The following is a 10336-nucleotide window of genomic DNA, read 5'->3' as shown; positions in this document are numbered from 1 at the left end:
GTGGATCTTTTACGGTTAAATATTCAGTTTTTAACCCTTCATGTAGATGATGACGAAGGAAAATCATGGCCTTCGCTTTATGCTGATTTGATGCTTCATTTCCTTGTATAATAGTATTTCCAAGACCTTTAGCGTCAAGGTGAATTTCAGCATCAAGAACCCATGATAAATAGTTCCTCCCGGTGATGTCAAGTGCCACAAATTCAAGTTTTGATAAATTTGACATAGTGAAAACTATCATAAAAGATGAATAAGTTAGAGAAATAATTATAATAATAAACAATTAATGAAAACAAAACGATTAAGGTAAAAGAAATGAAAATAGAGCTATATCATGTTAACAATCTACTATTTCATTTTATTCTTGCCATAAAGTAGAAATTACATACTTGTTTCATTTCACTTTATATTATTGATATATATGTGTTAATAGAATTGAACGTGACTAACATTATTTATATGTTCCAATAAATATAAAGTAATTAAACTATAAAATTATTGCTTCTCAATTCATTTCTCACAGTTTTTCAAAATGCCTTAAAGATATGTTTTGATCCAAGGAGTCCATGAATATTATAAATATGACATTAGTGCATAACTAGTTTGATGACTTTGAGGTCCTCTAAGAGTTGAGCACGGAAGAAAATAGTTATTTTATCAATGCAATGTACTTAAACTATTTAAGATGCCCAAGCGCACAAGTAATCTGCAAACAGTGAGCATATGATATGTACTGCCATAAATAAAATGATTATAATGATACATACCTTAATAAAATATGGCTCAACTTAGCGGGAGTTAAGAATAAAATTAGAGCTTCGTGCTGATAACGTGTTATAAAATAAAAGCAATGCAGTAAAATATAAATAAGAAGAGATAGAAAGAAGGGAGAAGTGTTTTCTTCTTTCACTTTGGTGTATCTTTCCATTGCAATTACATGGCCTTTTATAGGCATAAAAAATAAAAATAATGTACATAAAGTAGGAGATTTAATGTTTAAGTTATTCACAACATGAGCATAACGTAGCATCTAATGTAGCATATCCAATGTACAAACTATTCGTAACAAAATGTTTATATATTGAGCCGCCAATAAGAATTACTTTGTTGTGTGTTTTTGAGGACATTTTTTTAAATTGTATTTTCTGTTCAAAATTGATGAAGCTTCTGTAAATTCAACTGAAAGCTTGACTTTTTTTATACCTACCTTTTTTTTGGGGGGGGGGGGGCGCTGGTGTGTCTGTTAAGGTAGCTTTTTCTGGTGGGTCACAATCTCTTTCAGTTTTTGTTGTGATTTGGGGGTTATCCCCAAAATTGCGCTTTGATTTTTTGCTTTGGCTTTCACACTAATTATTACTTATAGGGAATGGAAAGGCACATGAGTTGTTGAAACGATTACATTCATGGGGTCCAAAATAGGAAGCTTATCTCAAATTTTACTTCTTTTGGGGGTTTTGAAATGACTCCAACTTCATAGTGTTAGGTAATTGAGGTGTGAATTCTAATCAAAGTTAAGATTAAAAAAATCCCCCATCTTCTTTCCATAAATGTTAGAGTGAGAATCATGGATTTGGGAATAATTGGTTTTATGGTTCTTGAGTATTATTGGTGATTAATTTGTAGTTTGTTTGGGATATGAATTTACAGGAATATTATTAGTTAAAGAGGAATGAGGAGTTAATTTTCCTTTGGATGGACCGGCGGAGTTGGTTGTGGCGGAGGAAGGCATCGGAGAAGAGTCCGAGTGGCAGTGGTGAAACAGAAAGCTCTTCTGTTGGATCCATTTCTTCTCATTCTGAGAGGTTCTTTGATGATCAGGTCAGATTCATTTTCTTCCTCTTATTTATTATCTTCCAAATGATTCCATTCCTTGTCTCCTTTTTTTTGGTGGTGATTTCAGGGTTTTCCCCTTTCTAGCGTTTGGTTAGGTAGCAGAAAACTCTTTTTGTAGAAATATACTACATTTAGGCAAACACGATGGGAGACGAAATGGGTAAGGGCAGCAGGGGCTGGTGGTAGATCTTGCTTTAGTAACAATAACATATGAAGATAGAGTGGTTGTTTCCAATAGACCCTCGGCTCAGGAATAGGTCTTGCTTTAGTCCACTTGTTAAAAAGAAATGTATCACTTAGCACTGATATCTCAATGCACTTTCCTATCATGGATTTCAACTTTTAATAGCTGCTTTGGGTGCTAATCTTATTTACTGAATCTCAAGTATGTCAAATTGCTTGCTGCATGGCAGCCCTTGCTTTAGGGTTTTCAGTCGAATATTCAAGGTTCAGATAGCAAATTCTGAACGCGCTTGCGCACTATTGTATAGCAAGGAGCCCAGTCAATACATATTATACCTTACTCTATATGCTGAACGCTCTAAGCACATAAGACATGTACTAGGTGACACTTTTGTGGAATTTCAGTCTGTAGTGGTTGAAATGTTTCATTACGTCCCATTTGTCATGGCTGAATCCACATGTGGTCTATGCATGATTCATAGGGTGCTCGAATTACATGGACTTGATTCCTCTATGTGCATATGGATCCGTCATCTTTATAATATTCAGGAAGCAAGAGGTATATGATATTCCAATGCTCTTCACCTTGTTATTGCTGTAACTTTTCCCCACACTTCTGCTTTTGCTGAAAATAGAAAGAGGGAGATGAAGTACATTAGAAAAATACTGCAAAGGAATAATTGTTGTTTTAAAGACGGATATGATACTGAAAATTGGTGTAGTGAACTCCTGGTTTGTGCTTACTGATATGGATCCTTTATTTGTTTCGAAAGGCTCTTCAAAATCATAACACTCAATCACCTGAAGTCACATCTAAAACTGCTCCCAGCGATGAAGAACTTAGTGAAACTGTCAAGACTTTGTCAGCTAAATTGTCAGAAGCTCTTGTGAACGTCCGTGAGAAGGAAGATTTGGTAAAGCAGCATGCAAAAGTAGCCGAGGAAGCTGTCTCAGGTAGAATCTTATTTCCTTGAACGTGGAACTTATGCTGGAACTCATTCAGCTATTTTACTAGTTGCCTTCAATACTAGTCGTTGACAATACCAGTATGATTTTGGTCCTTCCTCCATATTTTAATAGTTAAAGGACACTGAAAGAATGAGCCAATGTTGACACTACTAAAAAAAAAGGGCAGCCCGGTGCACTAAGCTCCCGCTAAGCGCGGGGTCCAGGGAAGGGCCGAACCACAAGGGTCTACTGTACGCAGCCTTACCCTGCATTTCTGCAAGAGACTGTTTCCACGGCTCGAACCACAAGGGTCTAATTTTATTATTGTAGTTGAGCGCAACATTATGTAGTATCATCTATCATATTAAGGGTCTCGGGCTTTTGCACAAGCATAAATCATTGGTTGACTCTTTATTTACAGTGTCTGCAACAGTTCTTGAGGAAGATATGTTGTAGTTTTTTGAGTTTTCCATTTACTTGGGCTGTGCTATGTCAATGAAGTTTAAGGATTCATATTCAATGAATTGGTTGTGCAACTGGAGATCCAAGCTCCTTTGCAGCTTGTGCTGAAGTTTGTTTAATTCCAAATAGTTGAAGTCGAATCCTAAAATGGAATTTTTAAATAGTTGAAGTCTGAAGTAAAGCAGTTAATAGTTTTTGCATAATTGATTGAACATGGTATATAATGTCTGCCAGTGGGTTCTTTGCTTTTTTGACATTTGTTCTGGTAAATAATTATTCTATAAGGATGGGAGAAGGCTGAAGGTGAAGTGTTGATCCAGAAGAGATTAGTTGAGACAGCAAACCAGAAGAACTCAATCCTTGAAGAGCGTATCAAACATCTTGATGGAGCGCTTAAAGAGTGTCTAAGACAGCTTCGACAGGCAAGAGAAGAGCAAGCGCAGAATGTCCAGGTCGCTGTAGCCAAGACAAGTTGTGAGTGGGAGTTTAAAAAGTCTGAACTTGAAAATAAGCTTGTTCAGCTTCAGTCTCAACTGCAAAGTTCTAAAGCAGAAGACAGTAACGTTCAAGATCTTCAGCATAAGCTTGAATATGCTGAGAAACAGAACTCAGTCCTCAAGCTTGAGCTTGTTTCTATATCTGAGGAGCTCAAACTGATGACATCTGAGAGAGATTTAAGTACTCATGCTGCTGAAACAGCTAGCAAACAACACCTCGAGAGTATCACGAAGGTGGCTAAGCTTGAAGCAGAATGCCGTATGCTCAAGGCATTTGCTCGGAAAAGATCAACAGTTAATGACCACAAGTCTACCGCTGCTTCCTCGGCTTATTTTGAACCTTCCGCTGATAGTTTGTCAGATACTGGAGAACGGCTGTCTACAGTAGAAAATGATAGTTGCAAAATCAGTGGTTTGGAGCCAAATAATTATGACCAGAACAGTTCTTACTTCCTGTCTTCTGCTTTAGTTTCTGAATTGAACCAATATAAATATGAAAAGCCACATAGAAGAGACCTTATAGCATCATCTGTGGAGATAAATCTGATGGATGATTTTCTTGAGATGGAGAAGCTTGCAGCACGTCCTGATACAGTGAGTGAAATAAGCAACGTCAGAGGAGCTCACATCAGTGAACCCATTTTAAAAACTGAACTTAGAGCCATAGTTAGTCAGACAGCTGAAGCGGAGAAGTTGGCAAAGATGGAGGTGGAGAAATTGAAACTAGAGAAGGAATTAACTGAGTGTCAGGACGAGCTTAAGATATCTAAAGAACAATTAAAAGAAACAAAGGACAATTTAATTGAGGTAAAAGCTCAGTTATCTATGGCAAATGAAGCAAGGAAAAAATTGGAGCCTGAATTCAAGGCTACTATAACAAAGCTTAAAGACTTAACAGAACAATTGCAGAAAATGGAGGCTGAGATTGTGGAGCTCAAAGCACAGTTATCCGTGGCAAATGAAGTAAAGAAGAAGGCTGAGGCAGAAGTCGAATCTGCCAACACTAGGCTCAAGAATTTAGTTGAACGCTTAGAAGAAGCAGAGGTCGATGCAGCGGAATTCCAAGCTCAGCTCATTACAGCTAATGAAGCAAAGAGAGCTGCTGAGGTTGAAGTTGAGGCTACCAATTTGAAGCTTAAGAAATCAGAATTTCGCTTGGAGGAAACTGAAGTCAAACTTTTAGGGCTTCAAACTCAACTAGAAACCGTGAAAGGAATGAAATCTGGAGTTGAGGCCGAACTTGAAGCTACCAATGCAAAGAAAGATGTGGTGGAGTCACAACTTAAAGCCACTGAATTGGAGCTGCAAACATTGGTTTCTAAAGTTGATTCTCTTCAAGAGGAGCTTTGCAAGGAAACGGCTTTGCACCAGGAAACTGCTGCAAAGTTGCAGAAACTAGAAACTGACAATTCACTGATAAAATCTGCGTCCCAGCTTCGGAAAGCAACTATTGTCGAGGAATTTAAGATCAATAAGGTTCGTTTTGCCAAAAACTTTCATTGTTCAATCCCTTGTGTATGAATTTAAACCTTGAAGTAGCTTAAAAGTTCTTGCATATTACCTGCTAATCAACTGGCAACCTGTTGCTAAGTGCTGATCCTTCATTTCTGTAGTTCTTCTTCTAGAGGAGATTAAAGAAAGATCATATTTTTATGCTTAGCGACAGTTGAAGAGAAAATTGATTATCATCTACATTCTCTGCTACTTTTAGTGGCAGAGAATGTCACCTTACATGATTACTTTAGGATAATTGGAGGCTCAAAAGACGTGTGAGAGTTGAGTATTGAAAGGGGAGTAAAGGGTTACTTAATACAGAACATGATTTGGCTACATTTGGTGTTTCGAAACAATAAACAACATCTCTTTTATTGTAGCTCTTAATCGTATTAAGGTTGTCCTAAGAAGTCAAAATTTTCAAGAGAGTAATTAAGTTTCTTAAAGACAACTTCTTCATAAGTTATTCTGGTTTTTTGTTACTTCTAAGGTAAAAACGACAGTTTATTCAGTAGGTTCTTGAGGACAACTAAAACCCAGTTTTACCTTCAGATCATCCATATGCTTTCTGCTTACCAGGATTAAATTATCAGCAATCACCGATAGAAGCACGTTTCTCTGAACTGGCATGCAATAAATTTGTATTGCTTCGTGATTTTACTTCTCCAAAACTCCTTATATTTTACACTATGGTAAGAAGGCATTTTCTCCTCAAACATTGAGTTACCTCTGTAAGCTAAAGCACTAACACTGGTTTTTTAATGTGAGCTTGTCTTTTTGTTAAAGTGAAGCATTGTATATTTTTCTTTTTATTTATTTTAAAAATGTTGGATGTTCCGATACTTTAGGTCTGTTCCAACTAGTAAACTTTTTTTAGAACAGGGCTAAGAAAAAACTTACATTAAGGGGGTAATGTCAGTGGCATATGTTTTATGTTGCATGCACAAATTTATATGGCCGACCCTTGTCAATGGTTGCTCTGTAACTAACAGTATTTGCTCAGTGTTTCCTCATCTTTATGATCCATCTTTTATTGTGCATGTCAGGATAAACAAATGGCGATAGCAGCTAGTCAATTTGCAGAGTGCCAAAAGACAATCGCTTCTATTGGTTGGCAATTGAAATCCCTTGCTACCATGGATGATTTCTTGGTTGACTCAGGCGAACCATTACTGATACAATGACATTGCCAAAAGAAGGTTTGGTTCAAAAAATTGCCTTCCTGTGGCTCTCCCTCTCAAAGATTCTGAAACTCAACAACTTCATCATTGTTCAAACATATTGACAGGGTCCGTCACCTGTAAATTAACAAATTCTCGGCTGAAGGAAGGCTGAACGTCGAATATTGAAATGATACGTATTATGCAGCAGAAATCCTGTAGAATTCAAGATGGAACAATTGGATAACAAAAGTTGTAAAGACGGCGAAAACAAAATATTTGGTGCCATTAGTTAAGTGCTTAGTCATGAACTTATTAGGTAGATAAATTCTTCTTTTTTTTGTTAATAATCATACCATGTACTATTGAGCGATAATAAGTGCTTATATAAACTATAAGGTTCCAAATTCACTGTAATGTAAGTTCACCAGAAAAGTAGGTCTTCATGTATATCATTCAATTCAATTATTGCAGGACTTTTATCTCATTATTAAATGGTTAATATTTTTTACAATATTCTCATACATGGGAGTTAAAGTTAAGGAACTCAAATTGTATAGTTCTGAAAACTTATATATTTTCTCTGCTGTTTCTTTAGAGATAGACCGGAAATAGCCTCTCTGTCCGCACAAGGTAGAGATAAGGTTGCGTACACATTATCCTCCTCAGACCCCTATTTGTGGGATTACACTGGGTTTGTTGTTGTTGTTTCTTAGAGATAGAAGGTTGGTTCGCTGGTTATACGATGTACTGTAATTTGTAAGAGAAGAATTTGGAACAAGATACAATAACAATGATGACCCAGTAAAATCTGGAACAAGATAAAATGGGAAATTTTATTATCATCTTAATTGTAGTACAACTCATATCTTCAATTACAATTCAAAATTGACTACTCTTGGTGGTTTTCAACTGCAAGTGAGCTTCAATGGAATCCTGAATTTGTACTCTCTCTGTGTTTGCTTCTAAATACTAGGTAACAAAATAATGCTAAGTGAACAAAGTTTGTGTTCAGCTAATCAATCTTACCAATCTAGCAGTGAAGGCTCAAAGATGAGCTTCAACTTGTCTTCAAATGAAAATTGCAGTGATATCCAATTTTCTGCATTGACAATATACAGCAAAAGGCTGCATTTTTACAAGGCATTCTTGAATTTAATCCCAATCTTCTTCACCCAATTGTTCTTCATCTTCCCACCTTGGTGGCCTAACTACTATAAGCACAATTCCTAAGCTCTGTTCAACCCCTCTTTTCTTCAATGTTGACCCTCTTTCCACTTTCAATCCCTCCTCATTGCTCCCGTCTCCACCATCAACCACCAAGTAAAACCCGTCCTCCGACGCCACTTCTGTCCTTCCCCTATCCGCCACTACCAAAACCGGCTCTTGCTTGTACTTACTCTTCTCCCTCCACGGCAAAAAGTTCCCGCTCTTGAACGACACTGCAACTCCACCTCTCTCTAACCCCGCGATAGGTTGCCATCCGGGCAAAACAACCCATCTCCTCCAATCCTTCTCCGCCTCCACTATACCAAAATCCCCTACGCCACCACATTCCCATGGCGCCGCCTCCACCTCCACGTCCCTTCCCTCCGCCTTACAAACAGGCAAAACGACTACAATCGTCGACTCAGCTACCTCCCCTAACTTCATTCTCACCAAAGGCACTGTCACCCCATCATCAAGTACACTCTCCTTAGCAACCTCACGTCCTTCTAGCTCCATCACAAGCAAATTCCTCGCACTTTCAGACTCAACAACTTCTAATGCCTTCTCCATTGACGACCTCCTCAAATCCTCAGAAGCTGCAGCAGCATATTCTTGAGCTAATCTAAAGTACATAAAAGCTAAACAATCACCAGGAGAATCACCATTAAACTTGTCCCAACCATAATCCACACGTCTACGCGGATAATCTTTAATTGCTCTAGCTAAATCTTGAGCTTGTTTTGCATCAAACCCATTCTTCACTAAAAATGTTGCTGCATCAGTTCGTTGCCTAGCACTAAGCAAACGAATTTCATATAATAATTCAGCACCTCCAGATTCAAAATACGACAACGTTTCTTCATCTAAAGCAGCAGACTCAACAAGAGTATCACGAACTTGGGCAGCAACAACCAACCGATTCTGTTCAACTCCAGTAAGGCCAGTGATTTCCTCAAGAGTTGAAGGAGTAAACCCTTCACTTGTTAAATAAGGTATCAAAGGAGCATATTCATACCAAAGACCAAGGCGATTAGATAGAACTTCGAGCTTTGCATTTGTGTCAAGATTGCGGAATTTGGGTGGGAGAGGTGGAGGAGGAGGTCTAAAAGGCTGATAAAGTTGTTGCTGTTGGGTTGAATATTGTTGTTGTTGGCCTGAAGAAGGAGGAATTATGAGTGCTGTTATGGGTTTTGGATTGAGAATTGGTTTATGGGTTATGGAGGGTAGGGGGTGGTGGTGACTAGGGAGAAATGGGGTGGAGAGGGAGAGAGGTTTAGGGGAGTTTACAGTGAGAGAAAACATGGTTGAGGAGATGGAGATTGTGAAGAAGTGAAGAAGAAACTTTCTTATCTTTATGTGTTTGATATTTTTGAGGGAAGGGGAAGATAGTAGAAATGGACGTCTTTATCTGGGTTCTTGATATTTCTGTTTTGGGCCTTTATTCTGGACTTCTGATACTGGACTTGATTGGGCCTTGGCCTGTTTATTGAGGACGAATTTTCATAAACCACTATAGTTTCGAACCCAAGCCATTGTTGCTCTTTTGTTTCAGTTCAAAATAGTTAATTTTTTATTTCATGAATTTGCTATAAAATTTAAATACAACTACGAATGGTAAGTTTACTGAAAGTATAACTACGAATGGTAAATACAATCTAAATGTTTGATGTGTCTGCATAATTTTCTCTTGAGAGCCCAATAACAAAGTCGAACCACGAACCATATAAACCGGCTGGACATATTGACTTCATTGAACTAGCTTTTCAGCCCATAAACAATTTGCGGTAAATAATGTAAAAATAGCACGGTATAACTAGTTTTTGGACTGATCATTTAAAAATAGCCAGCGTTTACGAAGTCAATGAAAAATAGCCATTATTTCGCTGCAACAGAGACCGGTCCAGCATAATATATTAGAGTTCGGTGCACCTGTATATGAACTCCAGTATATTATGCTGGAGTTCTACTGTACTTATGCTGGAACTCCATCATATTATGTTGGAGTTCCAGCATACTTATCCTGGAACTCCATCATATTATGCTGGAGTTCCAACATACTTATCCTGGAACTCCAGTATAATATACTGGAGTTCAAGCATACTTATCCTGGAACTCCAGTATAATATACTGGCGTGTATTTTTCGGATTTTGAACAGTGTTTTCGCTCAGATTTATCTTTACATGAAAAGTGGCTAAATTTCGATTACTTTTGAAACTGAGCTATTTTTGAACGACTAGTTGTAAATTTCGCTATTTTTGAATTTCTTCCGTAAATAATCTTTGAGGCCCATATCCTTTCTAATTCGGGTGGTGCACAAATAGCCATTTAAAAACTACCCGAAATTGTATCTAAAGTTTAGTCGCCTTAGGATCAAACTTGAGACAAGTGGGGAGCCACCTTTGATACCCCTTCGCGGAAAATTGCATTGTATTTTTTGTAGAAATGGAATGGTTTTTCTTTTTCTCTTTTTGTTTATCATTTATTGTGAATGAGGGAATCACTACACATAGTATACTTCCTCAGTCAGGCTAGGTAGATAGGTAAACTTT

At 37.6% G+C, this 10336-nt stretch overlaps 2 protein-coding genes across 5 annotated transcripts; one reads left to right on the top strand and one right to left on the bottom strand.

The window, feature by feature from the left end:
- The first annotated feature begins 1272 nt into the window (after positions 1 to 1272).
- LOC104216541 (filament-like plant protein 3) lies at positions 1273 to 7064 on the top strand. 4 transcript variants are annotated; one of them, XM_070174732.1, is made up of 6 exons: positions 1274 to 1483; positions 1648 to 1818; positions 2790 to 2970; positions 3712 to 5399; positions 6464 to 6616; positions 6706 to 7064. In XM_070174732.1, exons 2-5 carry the CDS (start codon positions 1693 to 1695, stop codon positions 6599 to 6601), a joined length of 2133 nt encoding a protein of 710 aa, XP_070030833.1. In that variant the 5' UTR covers positions 1274 to 1483; positions 1648 to 1692; the 3' UTR covers positions 6602 to 6616; positions 6706 to 7064. The 4 variants fall into 4 exon arrangements, with proteins under 4 accessions (XP_009764916.1, XP_070030833.1, XP_009764915.1 ...); XM_070174733.1 differs by adding an exon at positions 2499 to 2575 and having other exon boundaries at positions 1441 to 1483; positions 6464 to 7064; XM_009766614.2 differs by having other exon boundaries at positions 1273 to 1492; positions 6464 to 7064.
- Positions 7065 to 7389: 325 nt separating this feature from the next.
- LOC104216542 (rubisco accumulation factor 1.2, chloroplastic) lies at positions 7390 to 9150 on the bottom strand. The gene has a single exon (XM_009766616.2). The coding sequence runs from the start codon at positions 9086 to 9088 to the stop codon at positions 7733 to 7735; it is 1356 nt and encodes a 451-aa protein (XP_009764918.1). The 5' UTR covers positions 9089 to 9150; the 3' UTR covers positions 7390 to 7732.
- Positions 9151 to 10336: the final 1186 nt, after the last annotated feature.

This window comes from Nicotiana sylvestris, chromosome 5 (genome assembly GCF_000393655.2).
Source record: "Nicotiana sylvestris chromosome 5, ASM39365v2, whole genome shotgun sequence".
NCBI lineage: Eukaryota > Viridiplantae > Streptophyta > Magnoliopsida > Solanales > Solanaceae > Nicotiana > Nicotiana sylvestris.
Note: the sequence above shows the minus strand (reverse complement) of the source record. Positions and strands in the feature narration are given on the sequence as shown.